Source organism: Balaenoptera physalus (assembly GCF_965194825.1).
Source record: "Balaenoptera physalus genome assembly, chromosome: 18".
Taxonomy (NCBI): domain Eukaryota; kingdom Metazoa; phylum Chordata; class Mammalia; order Artiodactyla; family Balaenopteridae; genus Balaenoptera; species Balaenoptera physalus.
Window position 1 is genome coordinate 66,203,157 of NC_138899.1, and position 25,418 is coordinate 66,228,574.

Sequence of the window (25,418 nt, forward strand, 5' to 3'; positions counted from 1 at the left end):
GTTTCAATTCACTTTCCTATTAAATCATCAACCAGAACTGCCAACACGGAACTGTGTTTGCTCAATTTAAAGCTTATTTCCTGTGCCCGCCTGCATCCCCTGCTTGCTCCCTGTTGGCAGAGAATTTACTAAGTTTGAAATGGTACATGTGTCGAAGCAAGTGGCCGGGATAGCTCCCCGTGAATAACGGAGCCAGTCTGAATTCTCTTAATCAGTGGTCTCTAAGCAGAAGCACTGGGGTTGGGGCACTAGCCAAGGGCATGTTGGTGATATCTGGCCTGTGTGATTGTCAAGGGTCATGAGATGAAAGCACTTTCAGGAATCTTAGATATTTCTATCATCATCAATCATGGTTAATTATCCAATGTAGCTGCTCCTTGTAGGAACGGATGATATATTGGGGCAGAAATAGACATAAGTCCTTAGTAGATTCTGTTTAGCACTGTCCAAACCAGATTAAAAGACCAGTGTCTAAATTTATAAATATCTATCATAGAGAAAATACATATCCTTGAAAATTTTGTTAGAAATGGCGAGAGAAAGGAACAGCAATCTCTCAAAGTCTCTGTCTTGGTGTCTTGAGTATAATGTTGACAGTAAGTGCTGCATATTCAATAGCTAGTTATTTGATGAATGCACAGATGAATAAAGGAAGGAATTTTAATCCCTTTGGAAAGATTATTTTTCACAGTAAAATGGATACTAAGAACTAATTGGTTTTTTTAACCATGTCTTTTTAGGATCTTCCTAAATACTATGATGACTGTCCATTTTTCTTTTGGTTCCATACATCTTTTATACAAAATAACAGGTATGGCTATGGTATAATCCAGTAGAAACAGCTTAGTCTCGACTGTCTATGTAAGAGGTAATGACAAGTCTTTTGCTAATTGCCATAAGCCCAATTTATAGAAACCAAAAAATCCTTGAGTCACCGTTCTTCATTGCCTTCCTTATTGTGATCTGGTTATTTAAAAAATATGGCTCTTTTTTTTTTTAACACCTTATTGGAGTATAATAGTTTTACAATGTTGTGTTAGTTTCTGTTGTATAACAAAGTGAGTCAGCTATACATATACATATATCCCCATATCCCCTCCCTCTTGAGCCTCCCTCCCACGCTCCCTATCCCACCCCTCTAGGTGGTCACAAAGCACAGAGCTGATCTCCCTGTGCTATGTGGCTGCTTCCCACTAGCTAGCTATTTTACATCTGGTAGTATATACAAGTCCATGCCACTCTCTCACTTCTTCCCACCTTACCCTTCCCCCCTCCATGTCCTCAAGTCCATTCTCTATGTCTGTGTCTTTATTCCTGCCCTGTCCCTAGGTTCTTCATGACCTTTTTTTTTTCTTTTCTTAGATTCCAAATCTATCTGTTAGCATACACTATTTGTTTTTCTCTTTCTTACTTCACTCTGTATGACAGACTCTAGGTCCATCCACCTCACTACAAATAACTCAATTTCGTTTCTTTTTATGGCTGAGTAATATTCCATTGTATATATGTGGCACATCTTCTTTATCCATTCATCTGTTGATGGATACTTAGGTTGGTTCATGTCCTGGCTATTGTAAATAGAGCTGCAATGAACACTGAGGTACATGTCTCTTTTTTAATTATGGTTTTCTCAGGGTATATGCCCAGTAGTGGGATTGCTGGGCCATATAGTAGTTCTATTTTTAGTTTTTTAAGGAACCTCCATACTGTTCTCCATAGTGGCTGTATCAATTTACATTCCCACCAACAGTGCAAGAGGGTTCCCTTTTCACCACACCCTCTCCAGCATTTATTGTTTGTAGATTTTTGATGATGGCCATTCTGACTGGAGTGAGGTGATACCTCATTGTAGTTTTGATTTGCATTTCTCTAATGATTAGTGATGCTAAGCATTCTTTCATGTGTTTGTTGGCAATCTGTATATCTTCTTTGGAGAAATCTCTTTTTAGGTCTTCTGCCCATTTTTGGATTGGGTTGTTTTTTTGATATTGAGCTTCATTTTTCATATTGAGCTTGTATATTTTGGAGATTAATCGTTTGCCAGCTGCTTTGTTTGCAAATATTTTCTCCCATTCTGAGGGCTGTCTTTTCATCTTGTTTATGGTTTCCTTTGCTGTGCAAAAGCTTTAAAGTTTCATTAGGTTCCATTTGTTTATTTTTTGTTTTTATTTCCCTTACTCTAGGAGGTGGGTCAGAAAGGATCTTGCTGTGATGTATGTGTTTTCCTCTAAGAGTTTTATAGTGTCTGGCCTTATATTTAGGTCTTTAATCAATTTTGAGTTTATTTTTGTTTATGGTGTTAGGAAGTGTTCTAACTGCATTCTTTTACATGTAGCTGTCCAGTTTTCCCACTACCACTTATTGAAGAGGCTGTCTTTTCTCCATTGTATATTCTTGCCTCCTTTATCAAAGGTAAGGTGACCATATGTGCGTGGGTTTATCTCTGAGCTTTCTATCCTGTTCCATTGATCTATATTTCTGTTTTTGTGCCAGTACCATACTGTATTGATTACTGTAGCTTTGTAGTAGAGTCTGAAGTCAGGGAGCCTGATTCCTCCAGCTCCGTTTTTATTTCTCAAGATTGCTTTGGCTATTCGGAGTCTTTTGTGTTTCCATACAAATTGTGAAATTTTTTGTTCTAGTTTTGTGAAAAATGCCATTTGGTAGTTTGATAATTGCATTGAATCTGTAGATTGCTTTGGGTAGTATACTCATTTTCACAATGTTGATTCTTCCATTCCAAAAACATGGTATATCTCTCCATCTGTTTGTATCCTCTTTAATTTCTTTCATCAGTGTCTTATATTTTTCTGCATACAGGTCTTTTGTCTCCTTAGGTAGGTTTATCCCTAGGTATTTTATTCTTTTTGTTGCAGTGGTGAATGGGAGTGTTTCCTTAATTTCTCTTTCAGATTTTTCATCATTAGTATAGGAATCAAGACACTGCTGTGCATTAATTTTGTATCCTGCTACTTTACCAAATTCACTGATTAGCTCTAGTAGTTTTCTGGTAGCATCTTTAGGATACTCAGTGTATAGTATCATGTCATCTGCAAATAGTGACAGTTTTACTTCTTTTCCAATTTGGATTCCTTTTCTTCTCTGATTGTAAAAATATGGCTATTCTTGAGACCCACTGTTGCATTATCCTCAAGGTCCATGCCATAGGACTGCATTATAAAACATACTATAAGCAGATCTTGAGTGTGGCAACAAATCCCTCCCATGAAAGTTTAATATCAGTTTGTTCAGTACCTTGAATATGGCAGGTCCTCAGTATGTGTTGATCTACTGATGACTGACCAACACCAAATTCTATGCCACAGGAAGGTGTCATCCAGGGAGGCTCCAGCTAGTTTAAAAGCTAGTTGACACACTTACATCTAGGGCAGAAGTTACAAGACACAGTAAGTATCAGTGAAGACAGCTTTTAAAAAATCATTAATAGTCTCCCATTTAAAACTGGTTTTCTTATAACTAAATTGGATAATCTATTTTTAAAAAGTAATTGATTTGAAGAGTATTCCAAAGAACCTCTATCATATCTGAAACTCATTCCTAAATCTAGAAGTTCTCCACGTCTTCTATTCTGTGGTGCTGAAAATTTGAGATTGGTATCACCATACCATTCAATACAAAAGGAAAGATAATATTCAAAAAATCATACAGAAGAGTTTTGAAGAAGTGGTTATGATTGTATGTGGCATGAATTGACAGTTCCCATGACATACAATCCTAGCCTTTTCTTCAAATGTAGACTGAATCTAATCCCACCTCAAGTCCACTAAGGTGATAGTAAATAAAAACCTGGTCTAAACACCTACAATGCACACACATTTAGTGGATATTGATAGAGTGAACTTTGGATTTGATGGAACATTTTTACCAATTTTTTCCCCTGGATGTATACAGACAGAAAACTTTGACTTATAACATGAGCAAAGTCCCTCAAATAGACATCTAGGTGGAACTTCATTTGGTACTACTTCTCAAAAGTGGTTCTTGCTAAAGGGCACAGTTTTTTCCTTTAAAACACCATGTTCGTATTAGAGAAGCAACAAGCTAGATCACTTTTCTCCTCACTTTTATAGTTTCTGAAGATTTAACATGTGAATTTCCATACTCCTTGGTAAAGCTGTTCTTATTATGAGACTTAATTTACCCAAAATGCCAACTTCATCATTTAAAAGACACTCGTTATTACTGGGTTTTAATACACATCTAGTCTGATTTATCACATATAGAAATTTATTTTATTAAATGCAGATGTTAATTCCATAAAAGGCAATATTAAAAGGATCAGTGACACGTTGTTACTGAAGGTCATGATATTTTTGTGTCTTAAGAGAGAAAGTGGGAGAGCTGGTCTTTGAAAGCTAATTAGATGCAGAGGAGGGGTCGAGATTGATGGTGGCCAGCAAGGCTTTTTTTTTTAAAAAGCTAACAAGGGTATCCTACAGCATGGCTTTTCTGTTAGCCCTACAATAAAATGTAATTTTTTTTTTTTTCTATTCTAGGCTTTATCTTTCAAGAAGTGAATTGGATAATCCCCACAAACCAAAAGCATGGAAAATTTACCGTCCAGAGTTTGCAGTCGAGGTATATTTTGATGACGTTAAGTTGTAGCTGGTATCTGATTAAGTGTAGCTCCCCTTCTAGGCTAGAATCATGTTCTTCCCAATCCTTGCTACCTATTTATATCTTTTAAACCTATTTCCTTGCTGATGTATTTACATATATATACACATGTTCTTGAGAACTGTATTAAATATATACAAGGGAGAATGCCAATGGCAATAGTTTTTTTTTTGAAAGAATATATGTCACAGTTTTCATTTGTATTGAGATCAATTTGAAACAGTACACGGGAACATTAGTTATCACTTAAGAACTCAGAAATAAAACTTTCCTATCAAAATAACATATTTAAAAATTGTGATTGTCCCCCAACACTGTGGGTTTATTTTATTTACTTATGTATTTTTGGACAAGTATTCATTCCCTGCTTTGTTTTACATTTGTAATTTCAGATTTGTTAGAAAAGTAATTTCTAATTCCTTCTTCTACTTGATTTACAAACTATTAACAAGCATCAGAATGGCAGCAAAGATCGTTTTAAAACCCATCACCCCTGCTCACAACCAGCTTCACCTAAGCTTGGGGAACTCTGAAGTAAGGTCAAGTTTTCATTATAGACACTGGTTAGTCCTGTGTCCACAGGGAATCATTTTCTCTTTGGTACCAGGTGCTACTTTATTCTAAGTACTTTCACTGCCACTATCTTAAGGCCATAACTGTCTTTGAAAACAGTTCTATGTTGGCTTTACTATTTGAATGATTTTCCTTTTATTGGCAAGGCTCTCAACAATCTAGCCCAAGCTGAATTGATCACGAAATGAAAAGTAGCAAATGATGAGAACCAGCGCCTCTGCTAAAACACAGACTACTCGTTCCTGAAAAACCTTGCACTTTGCAAAAAGCACACGATAAAAAAAATAGGGTTTGGGGGGTTGGGACAGACCATTCCAACTAAGCAGTGTTGTAACAGTGCACTAACCACTTGGGTTGGCAGCCCCAGGAGGTCTGGAGGTTGCCCCAGTCAGCACTTTTTAAGGGAAACTAGAGCAACAGTTTATAGAGAAGGGTTGGTGGGTGCCGGCCTAGCAGGGACGGGAAGAGAGCCCCGAGCCGCCAGCGTGGTGGTGTGGAAGGCCACGCAGGTGCTTCTCGCCCCCTCAAAATAGCCCCCCAAAAGCGCAGCTGCAAAGGTTGTTCTACTCGCCTTCATCTGACTCCCCTTAGAGGAAGAGCTCTTGGAGACACAGCCTTTCAAACTCCTTCCATGTTATGACTACATTATTCCCTGTAATTTGGGTTACAGAAACGTACTGTGGCAGCCCAGGTTATTTCCTTTAAAATTCCTGCAGCTATAATCCGTGGAGGGCAGATCAGCGGGCAGGCCTAGGTGAATGGGAAAAAAAAGTGAGGAGTAAGAAAGATCTACCTTTAACACTGGCAAAAGTTGGGAAACCCCAGTTTTTCAGAATCTTGCTTTTTGAAATAAAGGAAATTACAGTTGGGGGTTCCTCTTCCCTAGCCCTCCAAAATGGATGAAAATTTCTGGCAATTATGAGCTGTCACACTATTCTGCTTTTGCTCATAAAGAGAACTTGTTCAGGGCCTCCAGCAGGGCTGCTTTCCTAGAACCCAGTGCAAATAATTCGTTAAACAACCTGAGAAACTTAGATCATAATATATCAGAACGATATTGGTTTTCTTGAATAGAATTTACTGACCTGGAACAGAATTATCCAAAACTTGAGAGCAAGAAGTTTATTTTAAAAAATAGAATGGCATCCTGCCAAATCAGTCACATCACATACACAGCCTGGTGGAGGGAGAGTAATTCTAGTGGGCCACGTTTCGTAACTGCAGTGTATATAGAATATGTATTTATATCAGTAGTTGTTATTTTACATCAGGAATCTTGCTGACAAAAAAAACAATGCTTGTTGCAATAAAACCATCACCTTGAGATATCACCATACATAACTCAAACATTCCTGACAGTTGGTTCTTAGCACGTAAAGTACTTAAATCATATAGTCAACTATTAGGCAAATAATTTAATGAGAGAACACGAGAATTTCTTTAAACACAGTATTTCAAGTTACTCTATTTTTGTCTGGAGTACAGATCTGAAATGGTACAAATTGTACCCACATACTGAACCATGAATTAAGCAAATAGAATGAAACGTAAAAAAAACCAACTCTGTCTTAAGTTTCCATTCATTACTCCCACTCACTCTTACTTGCCTCAGACAGTTTCTGTTGAAGATAGTCAGTTAAATCTTTACAGGACAACACGTGAGAAGACTTACTGCCAACAGGGCTTAGACAACAGGGGCCCGGTGGGTTCTGGAGCAGGTCGCTTCCTGGGGGAAGCCAGTCCCATTTGCTATTTTTGCTTCAATCCAGGCCTGTTCAGAAGAAGCACCACTCAGTAGCTACTGACCATTTAAGTACGGACAAAAGTAAGGGAGAAAAACTGCTTTTCAAGAAAAGGCAAACGGAAGACCAGGCATAGCTCTGGAGCCCATTGGGCACAACGCCGGGCACCCCCCCCCTCCCTCCGCTAAACGTCTGCCAGCAGCTGGCCTTCCCGACCCTCTCTGGTTTCGGGCTGGAGTCACCACCGAGGCTGCAGGGAGAACAAAAACTTGTGGAAACTGGAGGTCTCACACAACGCTTCCGTCCTGCCGACAGGGGCGGACATACCAGTGTGGATCATTATTAACACATCAGCCGCAGGGGCGGATTAACAACTCTTTATTAGAGGCCTGGGTGGTCTCGGAGCAGCACAGGATGAGGAGGCTTACTTCTCTGGTGACGATAAGGGCTCCCGTAAACCAGACGGCCAGAGAACAGCTGCCCACCCCAAGGCTATGGGAATCCGATGAACTGGGGTTTGGTATTAGTGCATACATACGACATAGTTTAATAAAATTACCTTTGCTTCATTGATTCATTAAGTCACACCCCAGAGACCACATCACTGAAATTCACAACAGCCAGTACCCCATGTTAAAGGCTCCAGCATGGCAAGGAGTGAGGGATCCCGAGACAAACTTCAGCCTGGGTCAGCCCTGACACCACTCACGGGGCACGCAAGCACGACACTCTGGTTCCCTCTGAAAGGAGACCGCTTTGCCCACAAGCACCACCACTCTGGCCCCAGACGGGGAGCCAGGGCCGCTCTTGGCTTTGGCACTCTGCCAATCGGAAGCCCTTCCAGGGAGTAGAGGCAAGGAGGGCGTGGTCCAAAGTCGATCAGCAGCCCAGAGATGGTCCGACAGACTTCTCTGGAATCCCGCCCAGGCCAGGACACAGAGGCAGAAGCTCAGGGCAGCTGTCAGCCAGTCTTCACAAAGCACCCCAGGCCCCTCCCCCCAGCCCCTTCCTTGAGCTCAAGCCCAGCAGAGAGGAGCTCCTCGGGAGAGGAGGAGGGGCTGGCACAGGCAAGGGCCCTGCTGCTTCCCAAAGGCTCTAGGCCACACCCAGCAATATGTCCGAGCGTGGAATGTGATCCCGCCTGGAAGAAGATGGATGGCACTGTTTCCACAGAGGAGCATCTTGGGAAAATCCAGGATGCTTACTCTGAAACTTAAGAACACGGAAGCCACACCAGTATGTAGGTATATTCTCCTCTTTAGAATCGAGATGGACGTCTTAGTTTTCAAGCACCACAGGAAAACTTTTTAAAAACTTTAACCACTTATTATAGTGTACGTGCTAAGCAGATTTTAAAAGAGACCCACATCTAGAATGGATTAAGCATTTATAACCATCCTCATGAAACATGGTTACCTCTGGTTTTTTCTAGTGAGATCTGAGATGAAACATGGAACTAAACTGTGCTTCACTCACGACACAGAACCATCTAAACTGCATGTACACATACAGGTTTATGCAAAAGCCCTTGATATAGCTCTACTTAGCCTTTCAGATTAGGTACCTAGGGCCAGCAGCCCACCCTGTATGTCCCACCAAGGACAAGAGCAGCAACTTTTCCATTTCAATACAATTATGGGCAGAAATTATATAGTATAAAAGAGAAGCTCTTCCATAAAGTTTAAGGTATAAGGTAGAAAAATGGAAGACCAAAAAAAATTCCCACAAAATCAAACAATTCCACATTGGTCTTGTAGTCTTTGAAACCCTGAGAACCGCAGTCCTCAAACACCTTCGCTCGGGTCAAGGCTCGCCAGAGCGCTTCAGTGCGCTTCCAACTGGCTCATCATCGACTTCCGGCTGTACTCATAGGCCAGAAAGAGTGCCCCGTTGGCGGGGAACGCGCGAATCATGGTAGGTTTCAGTCCAGAATATAAGGCCGTTATTCCTAGAAAACAAAAAGGGTGACCAAAGACTGAGCTCCCCCCTCCTTGGAAATATCCCACGAACCCACACAGCACAGATATTTTTACAGTTACAAATCCAGACAATAGCGCTAAAAACCAGCAGTGATTGGACAGGTTTCCCTGGGCTACCGGAACTAGACAGACTAGTAGAAACAAGGGCAAGGGCAGGTCTCCCGGCAAAGCTGGCGAGGCTCAGGGAACAGTCACCAAGCCCATGCGTGTTCACTCCTGGTAAATGGATCAGGCAGAGCAGAGGGCCTCACACGGGCAGACAGAAGGCAACCACAGGGCCACAGACAGCAGCAACGTTGCAGCTTCACCTGGCGGGTGAGGACCACGAGGCACTGGGCCAGAAGACAGAGCACTGACATTGACATCGAAGACCTGTTTCTGGTATTAGCACTGCCCAGGGCCGTTCTGAAGATCCAGGCAGATAAGGGAGGTGTAAGTACTTTGTAAAACTATAAAGTGTAATGCAAATTTAAAAGGGGTTATTACTATTAGTAATGTACAAGATGTCTGTGCTCTATTTGGGGTTAAATCATTTTCTGCATACTGTTACTGTGCTCGCTTTCTCTCAAAATCAAGACAGAAAAGTGCACATCCAAGTTTTAAGACGTACAGTGGATGCTGGAAGGACAAGCCTGTACTCACTAGTGGCATAAAATTGGCTTTATACAAACACTACTTTAAAAGTCTTTATCCGCCTGTATAACTAAAAACTGATAGCAAATCACCTTCAGAAATTGCTTAGTGCCTTTCTCATTGCAGAAGTCTTATCATTAAGGATGTACATTCTTTTAAATGCCTTAGTGATATGCTGTCAGAGCTCATCTCCTGATGATATTGTTTAAAACAAGTGGTGCAGGACTTCCCCAGTGGTCCAGTGGTTGAGACTCCACACTTCCACTGCAGGGGGAATGGGTTGGATCCCTGGTTGGGGAAGTTTCACACGCCGCAGAGTGCAGCCAAAAAAAAAAAAGTGGTGCTAACTCTGAAACATTTGTCCTCGTAGACAAAACACATACTTTAAAAATTCCCACCAGGCTATTTAGAAACAAAATCCTGGCCCAAAGGTTAGGAATCAGAGCTTTAAACACTCTTGAGGGGACTTCCCTGGTGGCGCAGTGGTTAAGAATCTGCCTGCCAATGCAGGGGACCCGGGTTCGATCCCTGGTCCAGGAAGATCCCACATGCCGCGGAGCAACTAAGCCCGTGCGCCGCAACTACTGAGCCTGCGTTCTAGAGCCCGCGAGCCACAACTACTGAGCCCGCGTGCCACAACTACTGAAACCCATGTGCCTAGAGCCCGTGCTCCGCAACAGGAGAAGCCACCGCCATGAGAAGCCCGCGCACCGCAACGAAGAGTGGCCCCCGCTCACCGCAACTAGAGAAAGCCCACGCGCAGCAACAAAGACTCAACACAGCAAAAAAATAAAATAAATAAATAAATAAATAAACAAACATTCTTGAGAATAATGAAGTAAGCTAAAGAAAGGGGTCTGGAAACAAATCCACAAATGTGAATTACCTACCCTGTTAGAAAAGCGAGGCGGTGGAAGAGAGCAATTACCCATCTGATCAACCTCGACGAGACTAGCAGCCAAGCGGCCACGCTCTATACGCACCTCCTCTGTTCCAGCAATTGGCAGACTCACCTTCATTTCTCACGACGCTTATAAAAGTTCCAATAAATCCTGCCTGTTTTCCAGACATGGAGAGAACTTGAATTCTGGATTTGATACAATCCACTGGGTAAACAGCAAGCCAGAGGCAGATTCCACCAAATCCGCCACTTAACATCAAAGGGACAGGGCCTAGAGAAGAAAATGAGCAAACAGTATTTTGTCTCAAGAACAGCTGATGGGATATTTCCAGAGGTCAATGTAGTAGTGGCTGCAGGTAGGTGCAAATACAAACACTAAAGCTGTGGAACACAGTTCCCTGGGGCAACTGCCAAAATGTCTAATAGCACAGGTTCTGTGTGGTAGCCTGGGGCTGTCCCTCATGACTCCAGGACAAGAGACAGCCCTAGTGAGGGTCAGATTTAGGCTGGTCTCTGTGGCCCTCCTGCCCCGTCCTCCAGAGGCCTGACCCCCCAAGAACCAGCAGGCCTCCGGCACCATGGCAACGCCCTACCATGAGGAGTGAGAACAGAGGCCACTGAAACACAGGCTGCATCTTTTTCAACTTTCTCTTAAGTATTTTAATATATTAATGTCCCACAGCCCTGATTCTTCCTTTGCCATGAAAAAGCAAAGTTATTAAACATAATAGTTAAGCCTGGGAGCTTGACTATCCCCAGAATAGGTCCAAAACACTGAAGGGAGGTATTAAAGAAAAAAGTAATCACTCATGTGAGCCAAACATTGATACAGTTGTGTCAAGCAGTTAATTAGGATAAACTAGAAAGAAGTACACTTCTCACTGCTCTCAAAACACTATCAAGGGGCTTCCCTGGTGGCGCAGTGGTTGAGAATCTGCCTGCTAATGCAGGGGACACGGGTTCGAGCCCTGGTCTGGGAAGATCCCACATGCCGCGGAGCAACTAGGCCCGTGAGCCACAACTACTGAGCCTGCGCGTCTGGAGCCTGTGCGCCGCAACAAGAGAGGCCGCGATAGTGAGAGGCCCGCGCACCGCGATGAAGAGTGGCCCCCACCTGCCGCAACTAGAGAAAGCCCTCGCACAGAAACGAAGACCCAACACAGCCAAAAGTAAATAAATAAATTAATTAAATTAAAAAAAAAAAACCACTATCAAGATTTATTACTAAGTTTAAGCTTATTGCAAGATGATTTATAGGTGATTTCCCCATTTGTTGGTGATATCCTACAGGGAAAATAATGTCTGTATTCTCCCCTAAAATGGACCCAGAGCAAATGAACAAATGTTATTCCAGTAAAAAAGTATGGGTGGGGGAACCTTCAAGATGGCAGAGGAGTAAGACGTGGAGATCACCTTCCTCCCCACAAATACATCAGAAATACATCTACATGTGGAACAACTCCTACAGAACACCTACTGAAGGCTGGCAGAAGACCTCAGACTTCCCAAAAGGCAAGAAACTCCCTACCTACCTGGGTAGGGCAAAAGAAAAAAGAAAAAAGAGACAAAAGAATAGGGACGGGACCTGCACCTCTGGGAGGGAGCTGTGAAGGAGGAAAGGTTTCCACACACTAGGAAGCCCCTTCGCGGGCGGAGACTGCGGGGGGCGGAGGGGAAGCTTCGGAGCCACGGAGGAGAGCGCAGCCACAGGGGTGCGGAGGGCAAAGCGGAGAGATTCCCGCACAGAGGATCGGTGCCGACCTGCACTCACCAGCCCGAGAGGCTTGTCTGCTCACCCGCCGGGGCGGGCGGGGGCTGGGAGCTGAGGCTCGGGCTTCGGAGGTCAGATCCCAGGGAGAGGACTGGGGTTGGCTGCGTGAACACAGCCTGAAGGGGCTAGTGCGCCATGGCTAGCTGGGAGGGAATTCAGGAAAACTCTGGAACTGCCTAAGAGTCAGGAGACCATTGTTTCGTGGTGTGCGAGGAGAGGGGATCCCTTCCCTCTCTGCTCACAGAAGGCAGAGCACCACCTAAACAAGCTCCAGAGACAGGCACGAGCCATGGCTATCAGCTCAAACACCAGAGACGGGCATGAAACACTAACGCTGCTGCTGCAGCCACAAGGAGTCCTGTGTGCAAGCACAGGTCACTCTCCACACCCCTCAAGGAGCCTGTGCAGCCCGCCACCGCCAGGGTCCTGTGATCCAGGGACAAGTTCCCCGGGAGAACACACAGCACACCTCAGGCTGTTGCAACGTCACAATGGGCTCTGCCGCCACAGGCTCGCCCCACATCCGTACCCCTCCCTCCCCCCGGCATGAGTGAGCCAGAGCCCCCTAATCAACCCCTGCTTTAAACCTGTCCTGTCTGGGTGGGAACAGAAGCCTGAGGGCAACCTACATGCAGAGGCAGGGCCAAAACCAAAGCTGAACCCCAGGAGCTGTGCGAACAAAGAAGAGAAAGGGAAACCTCTCCCAGCACCCTCAGGAGCAGCGGATTAAATCTCCACAATCAACTTGATGTACCCTGCATCTGTGGAATACCTGGGTAGACAACAAATCAACCCAAATTGAGGAGGTGGACTTTGGGAGCAACTGTGGACTTGGGGTTCGCTGTCTGACACTGACTTGTTTCTGATTTTTATCTTAGTATAGTTTTTAGTGCTTGTTATCATTGGTGGATTTGTTTATTGGTTTGGTTGCTCTCTTTTTATTACTTTTTAATTTTTTTATTTTAACTATTTTATTTTATTTATTTTTTATTTATTTATTTTTCTTTCTTTTTTTTCCTATCTTTTCTTCTGAGCCACGTGGCTGACAGGGTCCTGGTGCTCTGGCCGGGTGTCAGGCCTTAGCCTCTGAGGTGTGGCAGAGCCGAGTTCAGAACACTGGTCCACCAGAGACCTTCCGGCCCCACGTAATACTGATCAGCAAGAGCTCTCCCAAAGATCTCCATCTCAACACTAAGACCCAGCTCCACCCAACAGCCAGCAAGCTCCAGTGCTGGACACCCCATGCCAAACAACTGGCAAGACAGGAACACTACCCCAGCCATTAACAAAGAGCCTGCCTAAAATCATAATAAGTTCACAGACACCACAAAACACACCATCTGACTCGGCCCTGCCCACCAGAAAGACAAGATCCAGCCCCACCCATCAGAACACAGGCACCAATGCCCTCCATCAGGAAGCCTACACAAGCCACTGAACCAACCTTACCCACTTGGGGCAGACACCAAAAACAATGGGAACTATGAACCTACAGCCTGCAAAAAGGATACCCCGAACACAGTAAGTTAAATGAAATGAGAAGATAGAGAAATATGCAGCAGATGAAGGAGCAAGGTAAAAAACCACCAGACCAAACAAATGAAGAGGAAATAGACAGTCTACCTGAAAAAGAATTCAGAGTAATGATAGTAAAGATGATCCAAAATCTTGGAAACAGAATGGAGAAAATACAAGAAATGCTTAACAAGGACCTAGAAGAACTAAAAAGCAAACAAACAATGATGAACAACACAATAAATGAAAAGAAAAATTCTCTAGAAGGAATCAACAGCAGAATAACTGAGGCAGAACAACAGCTAAGTGACCTGGAAGATAAAATAGTGGAAATAACTACTGCAGAGCAGAATAAAGAAAAAAGAATGAAAAGAATTGAGGACAGGCTCAGAGACCTCTGGGACAACATTAAACACACAAACATTCGAATATAGGGGTCCCAGAAGAAGAGAAAAAGAAAGGGTCTGAGAAAATATTTGAAGAGATTATAGTTGAAAACTTCCCTAACATGGGAAAGGAAATAGTCAATCAAGTCCAGGAAGCACAAAGAGTCCCATACAGGATAAATCCAAGGAGAAACACTCCTAGACACATATTAATCAAACTATCAAAAATTAAATACAAAGAAAAAATATTAAAAGCAGCAATGGAAAAGTAACAAATAACATACAAGGGAATCCCCATAAGGTTAACAGCTGATCATTTAGCAGAAACTCTGCAAACCAGAAGGGAGTGGCAGGACATGTTTAAAGTGATGAAACGGAAACACTTAGAACCAAGATTACTCTACCCAGCAAGGATCTCATTCAGATTCAACGGAGAAATTAAAACCTTTACAGACAAGCAAAAGTTAAGAGAATTCAGCACCACCAAACCAGCTCTACAACAAATGCTAAAGGAACTTCTCTAGGCAGGAAACACAAGAGAAGGAAAAATCCTACAAAAACAAACCCAAAACAATTAAGAAAATGGTAATAGGAACATACATACCAATAATTACCTTAAATGTAAATGGATTAAATGCTCCCACCAAAAGACACAGACCAGCTGAATGGATACAAAAACAAGACCCATATATATGCTGTCTACAAGAGACCCACTTCAGACCTAGAGACACATACAGACTGAAAGTGAGGGGATGGAAAAAGATATTCCATGCAAATGGAAATCAAAAGAAAGCTGGAGTAGCAATTCTCATATCAGACAAAATAGACTTTAAAATAAAGACTATTACAAGAGACAAAGAAGGACACTACATAATGATCAAGGGATCGATCCAAGAAGAAGATGTAACAATTGTAAATATTTATGCACCCAACGTAGGAGCACCTCAATACATAAGGCAAATACTAACAGCCATAAAAGGGGAAATCAACAGTAACACAATCATAGTAGGGGAATTTAACACCCCACTTTGACCAATGGACAGATCATCCAAAATGAAAATAAATAAGGAAACACAAGCTTTAAATGATACATTAAACAAGATGGACTTAATTGATATTTATAAGACATTCCGTCCAAAAACAACAGAATACACATTCTTCTCAAGTGCTCATGGAACAGTCTCCAGGATAGATCATATCTTGGGTCACAAATCAAGCCTTGGTAAATTTAAGAAAATTGAAAACGTATCAAGTATCTTTTCTGACCACAACACTATGAGACTAGATATCAATTACAGGAAAAGATCTGTAAAAAATACAAACACATGGAGGCTAAACAATACACTACTTAATAACCAAGTGATCACTGAAGAAATTAAAGAGGAAATCAAAAAATACCGAGAAACAAATGACAATGGAGACACGATGACCCAAAACCTATGGGATGCAGCAAAAGCAGTTCTAAGAGGGAAGTTTATAGCAATACAATCCTACCTTAAGAAACAGGAAACATCTCAAATAAACAACCTAACCTTGCACCTAAAGCAATTAGAGAAAGAAGAACAAAAAAACCCAAAGTTAGCAGAAGGAAAGAAATCATAAAGATCAGATCAGAAATAAATGAAAAAGAAATGAAGGAAACGATAGCAAAGATCAATAAAACTAAAAGCTGGTTCTCTGAGAAGATAAACAAAATTAATAATCCATTAGCCAGACTCATCAAGAAAAAAAGGGGGAGGACTCAAATCAACAGAATTAGAAATGAAAAAGGAGAAAGTTACAACAGACACTGCAGAAATACAAAACATCCTAAGAGACTACTACAAGCAACTCTATGCCAATAAAATGGACAACGTGGAAGAAATGGACAAATTCTTAGAAAAGCACAACCTTCCGAGACTGAACCAGGAAGAAACAGAAAATATAAACAGACCAATCACAAGCACTGAAATTCAAACTGTGATTACAAATCTTCCAACAAACAAAGCCCAGCACCAGATGGCTTCACAGGTGAATTCTATCAAATATTTAGAGAGGAGCTAACACCTATCCTTCTGAAGCTCTTCCAAAATATAGCAGAGGGAGGAACACTCCCAAACTCATTCTATGAGGCCACAATCACCCTGATACCAAAACCAGACAAAGATGTCACAAAAAAAGAAAACTACAGACCAATATCACTGATGAACATAGATGCAAAAATCCTCAACAAAATACTAGCAAACAGAATCCAACAGTGCATTAAAAGGATCATACACCATGATCAAGTGGGGTTTATCCCAGGAACGCAAGGATTCTTCAATATATGCAAATCAATCAATGTGATACACCATATTAACAAACTGAAGGATAAAAACCATATGATAATCTCAACAGATGCAGAGAAAGCTTTTGACAAAATTCAACACCATTTATGATAAAAACTCTCCAGAAAGTAGGCATAGAGGGAATTTACCAAAGGTCATATATGACAAACCCACAGCCAACATCATTCTCAGTGGTGAATACCTGAACCTATTTCCTCTAAGATCAGGAACAAGACAAGGTTGCCCACTCTCGCCACTATTATTGAACATAGTTTTGGAAGTTTTAGTCACAGTAATCAGAGAAGAAAAAGAAATAAAAGACATCCAAATCAGAAAAGAAGAAGTAAAACTGTCACTGTTTGCAGATGACATGATACTATACATCGAGAATCCTAAAGATGCTACCAGAAAACTACTAGAGCTAATCAATGAATTTGGTAAAGTACCAGGATACAAAATTAATGCACAGCAATCAATGTCTTGATTCCTATACACTAATGATGAAAAATCTGAAAGAGGAATTAAGGAAACACTCCCATTTACCACTGCAATAAAAAGAATAAAATACCTTGGAATAAACCTACCTAAGGAGGCAAAAGACCTGTATGCAGAAAACTATAAGACACTGATGAAAGAAATTAAACAGGATTCAATCAGATGGAGAGATACACCATGTTTTTGGGTTGGAAAAATCAACATTGTGAAAATGAGTATACGACCCAAAACAATCTATAGATTCAATGCAATCCCTATCAAACTACCAATGGCATTTTTCACAGAACTAGAACAAAAAATTTCACAATTTGTATGGAAACACAAAAGACCCCGAATAGCCAAAGCAATCTTGAGAAAGAAAAATGGAGCTGGAGGAATCTGGCTCCCTGACTTCAGACTATACTACAAAGCTACAGTAATTAAGACAGTATGGTACTGGCACAAAAACAGAAATATAGATCAATGGAACAGGATAGAAAGCCCAGAGATAAATCCATGCACATATGGTCACCTTATCTTTGATAAAGGAGACAAGAATATACAATGGAGAAAAGACAGCCTCTTCAATAAGTGGTGGTGGGAAAACTGGACAGCTACACGTAAAAGAATGAAATTAGAACACTTCCTAACACCATACACAAAAATAAACTCAAAATGGATTAAAGACCTAAATGGAAGGCCAGACACTATAAAACTCTTAGAGGAAAACATAGGCAGAACACTCTATGACATAAATCACAGCAAGCTCCTTTTTCACCCACCTCCTAGAGAAATGGAAATAAAAACAAAAATAAACAAATGGGACCTAATGAAACTTAAAAGCTTTTGCACAGCAAAGGAAACCATAAACAAGATGAAAAGACAACCCTCAGAATGGGAGAAAATACTTGCAAATGAAGCAGCTGACAATGGATTAATCTCCAAAATATACAAGCAGCTCATGCACCTCAATATCAAAAAAACAAACAACCCACTCCAAAAATGGGCAGACCTAAATAGACATTTCTCCAAAGAAGACATACAGATTGCCAACAAATACATGAAAGGATGCTCAACATCACTAATCATTAGAGAAATGCAAATCAAAACTACAATGAGGTATCACCTCACACCAGTCAGAATGGCCATCATCAAAAATTCTACAGACAATAAATGCTGGAGAGGGTGTGGAGAAAAGGGAACACTCTTGCACTGTTGGTGTGAATGTATATTGATACAGCCACTATGGAGAACAGTATGGAGGTTCCTTAAAAAACTAAAACTAGAACTACCATATGACCCAGCAATTCCACTACTGCACATATACCCTGAGAAAACCATAATTCAAAAAGAATCATGTACCACAATGTTCACTGCAGCACTATTTACAATAGCCAGGACGTGGAAACAACCTAAGTGTCCATCAACAGATGAATGGATAAAGAAGATGTGGTACATATATACAATGGAATATTACTCAGCCATAAAAAGAAATGAAATTGAGTTATTTGTAGTGAGTTGGATGGACCTAGAGTCTGTCATACAGAGTGAAGTAAGTCAGAAAGAGAAAAACAAATACCGTATGCTAACACACATATATATATGGAATCTAAAAAAAAAAAAAAAAATGGTTCTGAAGAACCTTGGGGCAGGACAGGAATAAAGACGCAGACCTACTAGAGAATGGACTTGAGGACACGGGGAGTGGGAAGGGTAAGCTGGGACGAAGTGAGAGAGTGGCATGGACATATATACACTACCAAATGTAAAACAGATAGCTAGTGGAAAGCAGCCGCATAGCACAGGGAGATCAGCTTGGTGCTTTGTGACCACCTACAGGGGTGGGATAGGGAGGGTGGGAAGGAGATGCAAGAGGGAGGAGCTATGGGGATATATGTATACGTATAGCTGATTCACTTTTCTATACAGCAGAAACTAACACACCATTGTAAAGCAATTATACTCCAATAAAGATGTCAGAAAAACCCAAAAACGTTGTGGATGTCCGGCTCCAGCCTCTGCCCTGAGGAAGTTACCAAGGCTGGAGGATGGTGCTCACTGTCACCTGCTGCATGGTACTCCCTGGCATCCAGAAACTCCCAGTGCCAGGCGGACCCCCCACAAGGGGGCGAAGTGCACAGACGCCACCAAGACTACACCACTGGGAAGCAGACACCGTCAAATCCACCTGCTGTCCCTGCCAACACACTTACCTAGTTCATCTTTTGATCTCCCCGATGCAAAAAACGATCGGCTCAGCTCATAGCCACCGAAGAAGAAGAAGTAGCCCGGTACTTCTCGAAGTAAAGTGCTCGAGAGTCCATGGTAGAAGCCCAAGGGGCCGTCCTTCTTAAGGATACTCTTCACGACAGACCAAACTGTGCTGGGGGGACACATGGGGTGACAGTTAAGAACAGCATTCACATCCAACTAGCAGACCTGATGGAGCTCTAACAAGGAAGTAGCTCATTTTATAAACAGAGGAACCAGAATTCCAGCAATAAAAGGTTTTTGTGGGAAGGAAATATCTCCAAGAAAGACAGGTGTACAATTATTTTGTAACAAGTTTTATCACTTGAACTAGTCTGTGTAAAGATATTTTATTACAACGAAGGCATACATTTCTAGAAATCATTATCAAAGATCTAAAAGATCCAATACCCATTTTTTTCAATAGTGAGTAAGTGAAATTACGATGAGATTGTCCAAACTCAGAGAGAATAAAAAGGCACTGTACGTGCCCAGTCCCTTACCTCCCTTGATTCCTATCTCCTCAGCCTTTCTTTTGAGCTTGTGTGTTTTGAGGGAATTGGTTCAGGTGTTTAGGGTTTGTTTTGTTTTGCATTCATCAAGTGAGCAACAAGCCTTAAATGTTACTTAAAGGCAAGACAAAAGAAATTCTAAGGGCTGAGCTATAGCTCCTGTAAGGCTCTAGATGCACCCAGTACTTGGTTCTTAGCGAGGTAGGTGTGTAAGAGTTTTTACGTGCAGCAGATCAGAGCCTGCAGAAGCCAGAACACGGGCACCTTCTGGGCAGGCCCCTCTTCCTGGTGGTGCAGGGGGGCAGGCCCATCCCTGGAACAGCACCACAAACCACACCTGTCAGCTTAGCGAGCCCCGCACTCCTCACTCTGTTCTCAGCCGGTGACCTGGCTTGGATCAGGGAAGGATCAGGCCCCCAGGTAACAAAGGCCCCCTGCTTTTATTGATGATCTTCCTTCCCAGGTATTACCCACGAGCCAGGCCCTGCCTGCAGTGCCCCCTCCTTCTATCAATACAATGAAGAAGTAACAAAGTCACCCCACTCAACACAATTCGCCTGCTTCCAATCCAGGTCTTAACCCCAAGCTACCAAATCCCAGGCTTGGGCACTGCTATACCTAAAATACAGTCAGCCAATATTTACTTTCGTACAGGGTGTCCGTCTACCTAAGTCCTTTGGATCTAACAATTACTTTCTTTAAAGATACTTTAAACGACTTTTAAGGGACACAAGGGCAACTTTCTGGGTGCTGTTAACGATCTATTTCTTTATCTAGGTACCAGTTTACAAAGGCATGTTCATTTTGTCACTACTTGTGGAACTGCACACCTAGGATTTCCTGTGATTTCTGGGCGTGTTCCTGTTATTGTGTGTACATTGTATTTCAATAAAAAAGCATTAACGACTTAAAGTTTTGAACTTCTAGGCTATGAATAATAGATTCGAATTGGTTGTAATGAATCTCACAGGTGCAGGAAATAGGGCGCCATGATGAACCCCATTCTCACTGCATGGAAAGTGATAACTCTAAAAACGGTCCGTTTACCTAATGGATTTTCCCAGGAGATTTACTGGCTTTGAGTTCACTTCAGCAACAACCACGAGCAACCCTTTAGTTTAGATGAATAAGCAAGTTTTGAGATTGACAAGGATAATAAACGGATTTTCAATTCAAATATATAATGAATCATATTGTATATGAAACATACATTCACAGGGTAACTAGAATCTGTTTTCAAGACAGAGCTGGAGAGTGATTCGATCGCTGAAGACTTGCTATGCTTATGAGGGTTTGCGTGAACGTTTTCAGAATCTGGCTTGCTTGTAGGTACGCTTGAAGCATTCGGGAGGAGGTAAAGGAAGTCACTGCTAGGATCTGGGACGGTCAGCCTGAGCACCTGTGTGAAACCGGGGAGCGAGCAAACATTCAGCCCAGAATCCAAACTGGCAGTTAGGAGAGCTCAGCCCTCAGTTCCAAAGCCGCTGCCACGTGCCTCCCGGTACAGCTGGGGGTCATGCCTTATGCTCTCCACAGGCCAAATAGGGTGTAAAAGCCCCTGCTTCTCCACTTTTGGGATATTAAATACTTGCCTACAACATCCTGTGGGGTGGATGGTGATTCCAACCACCACAGACAGTGTGTTCAGAAAATCATCCTCAGAGTGGTGGTGGAGAGGGGTGTTTGTACTAGATAAACTGTTTCTCTGCCACTTAATTTTAGCACAACATAAAATTTAAAAACACTGGACACACCAAGGCAACAAGACCCCACGTTTGTGCCCGAGCAGCACTTACTTCTGGCTCTTGGCTATCTTTCCCGACGTCTCCATTTCATACATGGTCTGCAGCCGGCACTTCACGAGCTCGGTGGGGCAGAGGACCAGAGCAGCAAAGGCAGAGGCAAAGGAGCCGGCAGCTGCATTCTGCAGGTCACTGGAAGGACGCAAGCACAGGAGGCCGGTTACCCACCCATGATTCACACGCTCGGTCTCAGCATGCCGAAACACCGGTGGTAAAGGAGAGCAAGCTTGAGGGGAGAGGAAGACTTCCTCAGTGCCCACCAGGCACCTGCTGCTTCCTCTGAGGAGCCCACGACCCTGTGACAGTGACAGCAGTACCCCAATTTTCACATGGGGAAAATGATGCTTCGAGATGCCACGAACTGTGCTCAGTCACACAGCTGCTAAGCGGCAACGCTAGGCTTCACACCCAGGTCTGCCTGACTGCAAGCCCGTGCTCCTTTCATTAGGCATAGCTCTGTGGGCTGGACGTCTGTGTCCCCCACCCCCAGATTCCTATGTTGAAGCCATAACCCCCAATGTGATGGTATTTGGAGGAAGGCCTTTGGGAGGTAGTCAGGTTTAGATGAGGTCATAAGGGTGAAATCCTCTTGATGAGATTAGTGTCCCTGTAAGAAGAGACCAGAGAGCTGGCTGGCACTCTCTCCACCATGTGAGAACACAGCCAGGTGTCCCTGTGCAAACCAGGAAGAGGGCCCTCACCAGACACCGAATCAGCCGGCATCTTGTTCTTGGACTTTCCAGCCTCCAGAGCTGTGAGAAACAAATTTTTGTTGTTTAAACCACCCAGCCTGGGGTATTTTGTTCTAGCAGAGCCAGAACTAAGACAGAAAGTGACACAGAAAAACCAAACCAAACCAAACAATGTGGGAGAAAAAATTCCCTATGGTCCCACCACCTCAACACACACACTATTAATACTTCAGTGTGTTTGCCACTGAGTTTTAAATAAAAACAGGTTCTGAGGCCATCCCTACGTGCCTCTGGATTCAGCCCAGAGCAACAAGTGTAATGTAACTGCTACAGATGAAAACCCAGGATACATTTTTAACCAAAATGTTGCTCATTGAAAAAAGATTTCCCAGTTCAGCTGATGACCTCCTGGACCTCAGCTGCACAGAGGGCACGAGGTGGGCAAGTGGTGCTGCCAGCGTGAGTCAGCAAGCTCGATGGCTGTAGGGCAAGTGGCGAAGCTGGAAATATAAATGGAAAATGAATGCACATAAGTACAAAAATGCAAGAATTCACTTCATCTCACATGGGTTTAGTACCACCAGCCTCAGTCACCAGCAGGGGAGTGAAACTGGAAAGAATATGGGGGAAAGTACAAGAAACAAATTGCCAGGAAGACTCCTTAGAGTTCTTGGGGGTCAGCAAAGGAGATCCTCTCCAAACCCTGGGAGGATGTTCTATCACGAGAGCACCGTTGGCACCTACGGGGACAATCTTTAGTTGCACGGAAAGGACTGAGCTGCTCACAGCAACAACTGGCTGTGACACTCACCTGTTAACTGCCAGCATCTGGCTGTCACTGGACGACCAGGACAACTCACAAACCTCCAGAAGCCCCCAGTGGTAACCCCCTAGGCAGCCTGCCCAGGTAGCGAGGTCCCCTCATGATTTCTCTTCCATCTGTGAGCAGAAGCCTAACAGACCTACCACATTCAATTGCCCTAAAGTTACAATAAACTATCTCACTTACATCAATGGACAGATCATCCAGACAGAAAATCAATAAGGAAACACAGGCCTTACATGACACATTAGACCACATGGACTGAATTGATATTTGTAGAACATTCCATCAGAAAGCAGCAGAATACACATTCTTCCCAAGTGCACATGGAACATTCTCCAGGATAGATCACATGCTAGGCCACAGAGCAAGCCTTGGTAAATTTAAGAAAATTGAAATAATATCAAGCATCTTTTCCAACCACAACACTATGAGATTGGAAATCAAGCACAGGAAAAAAACTGTAAAAAACACAAACACGTGGAGGCTAAACAGTGTTACTAAACAACCAATGGATCACTGAAGAAATCAAAGAAGAAATAAAAAAATACCTAGACACAAATGACAACAGAAACACTACAATCCAAAAACTATGGGATGCAGCAAAAGCAGTTCTAAGAGGGAAGTTTATAGCAATACAATCTTACCTCAGGAAACAAAAAGAAAAATCTCAAATAAACAACCTAACCTTACACCTAAAGCAATTAGAGAAGGAAGAACAAAATAAACCCAAAGTTAGCAGAAGGAAAGTAATCATAAACATCAGAGCAGAAATAAATGAAAAAGAAATGAAGGAAACACTAGCAAAGATGAATAAAACTAAAAGCTTTTTCTTTAAGAAGGTAAACAAAATTCATAAACCTTTAGCCAGATTCATCAAGAAAAAAAAGGGAGAGGGCTCAAATCAATAAAACTAGAAATGAAAAAAGTTATAACCGACACCACAGAAATACAAAGGATCCTAAGAGACTACTACAAGCAACTATATGACAATAAAATGGACAACCTAGAAGAAATGGACAAATTCTTAGAAAGGTATAACCTTCCAAGACTGAACCAGGAAGAAACAGAAAATATGAACAGACCAATCACAAGTAATGAAATTGAAACTGTGATTAAAAAACTCCCAACAAACAAAAGTCCAGGACCAGCTGGCTTCACAGGTGAATTCTATCAAACATTTAGAGAAGAGTTAACATCTATCCTTCTGAAACTATTCCAAAAAATTTCAGGAGGGAACACTCCCAAACTCATTCTATGAGGCCACCATCACCCTGATACCAAAACCAGACAAAGATATAACAAAAAAGGAAAATTACAGGCCAATATCACTGATGAACACAGACACAAAAATCCTCAACAAAATACTAGCAAACTGAATCCAACAATACATTAAAAGGGTCATACACCATGATCAAGTGGGATTTATCCCAGGGATGCAAGGATTCTTCAATATCCACAAATCAATCAGTGTGATAGACCACATTAACAAACTGAAGAATAAAAACGATATATCAATATATTCAGGAAAAGCTTTTGACAAAATTCAACACCCATTTATGATAAAAACTCTCCAGAAAGTGGGCACAGAGGGAACTTAGCTCAACATAATAAAGGCCATATAGGACAAACCCACAGTTAACATCATTCTCAACGGTAAAAAGCTGAAAGCATTTCCTCTAAGATGAGGAATGAGACAAAGATGTCCACTCTGGCCACTTTTATTCAACATAGTTTTGGAAGTCCTAGCCATGGCAATCAAAGAAGAAAAAGAAATAAAAGGAATAGAAATTGGAATAGAAGTAAAATCACCGCTGTTTGCAGATGGCATGATACTATACATAGAAAATTCTGAACATGCTACTAGAAAACTACTAGAACTCATCAATGAATTCGGTAAAGTTGCAGGATACAAAATTACTACTCAGAAATCTCTTGCATTCCTATATACTAACAACGAAAGATCAAAAAGAGAAATTAAGAAAACAATCCCATTTACCATCACATCAAAAAGAATAAAATACCTAGGAATAAACCTACCTGAGTAGGCAGAAAACCTGTACTCTGAAAACTAGAAGACACTGATGAAAGAAATCAAAGATGACATAAACAGGGGAATTCCCCAGCAGTCCAGTGTTTAGGACTCCATGCTTTCACTGCAGAGGGCCTGGGTTCAATACCTTGTTGGGGAACTAAGATCCCACAAGTCGTGTGGCACGGTCACCAAAAAAAAAAAAAAAAAAAAACACCGTGCTCTTGGATTGGAAGAATCAATACTGTCAAAATGACATACTACCCAAGGCAATCTACAGATTCAATGCAGTCCCTAACAAACTACCAATGGCATTTTTCACAGAACTGGAACAAAAAATTTTTTCATTTGTCTGGAAACACGAAAGACCTCAAATAGCCAAAGCAATC

At 42.2% G+C, this 25,418-nt stretch overlaps 2 protein-coding genes across 8 annotated transcripts in view; one reads left to right on the forward strand and one right to left on the reverse strand.

Moving 5' to 3' along the window:
* TPTE2 (transmembrane phosphoinositide 3-phosphatase and tensin homolog 2) overlaps positions 1 to 5,880 on the forward strand; it is a 96,944-nt gene extending 91,064 nt beyond the window's left edge. For all 4 annotated transcript variants that reach the window (XM_082435024.1, XM_082435025.1, XM_082435026.1 and 1 more), the window contains 2 exons: positions 741 to 811; positions 4,518 to 5,880. In XM_082435024.1, coding sequence (XP_082291150.1) covers positions 741 to 811; positions 4,518 to 4,626 — 180 coding nt within the window. In that variant the 3' untranslated portion in view covers positions 4,627 to 5,880. The remainder of the gene's footprint in view (positions 1 to 740; positions 812 to 4,517) is intronic.
* The window catches only part of SLC25A15 (solute carrier family 25 member 15), a 35,940-nt gene continuing 12,086 nt past the window's right edge, over positions 1,565 to 25,418 (reverse strand). Inside the window, exons 4-9 of one of the 4 annotated variants that reach the window (XR_014256164.1) lie at positions 21,477 to 21,614; positions 19,132 to 19,301; positions 10,579 to 10,737; positions 5,890 to 5,961; positions 3,256 to 3,383; positions 1,565 to 3,170 (exon numbers count right to left, since the gene is read on the reverse strand). Coding sequence is in view for 3 of the 4 variants with exons in the window: in XM_082435037.1 (XP_082291163.1) it covers positions 8,777 to 8,901; positions 10,579 to 10,737; positions 19,132 to 19,301; positions 21,477 to 21,614 (592 nt within the window). In the remaining variant the exon portion in view is untranslated. Of the gene's footprint in view, positions 3,384 to 5,889; positions 5,962 to 6,318; positions 8,902 to 10,578; positions 10,738 to 19,131; positions 19,302 to 21,476; positions 21,615 to 25,418 lie in introns of those variants that run through there. The other 3 variants (XM_082435038.1, XM_082435039.1, XM_082435037.1) reach the window with 3 other exon arrangements.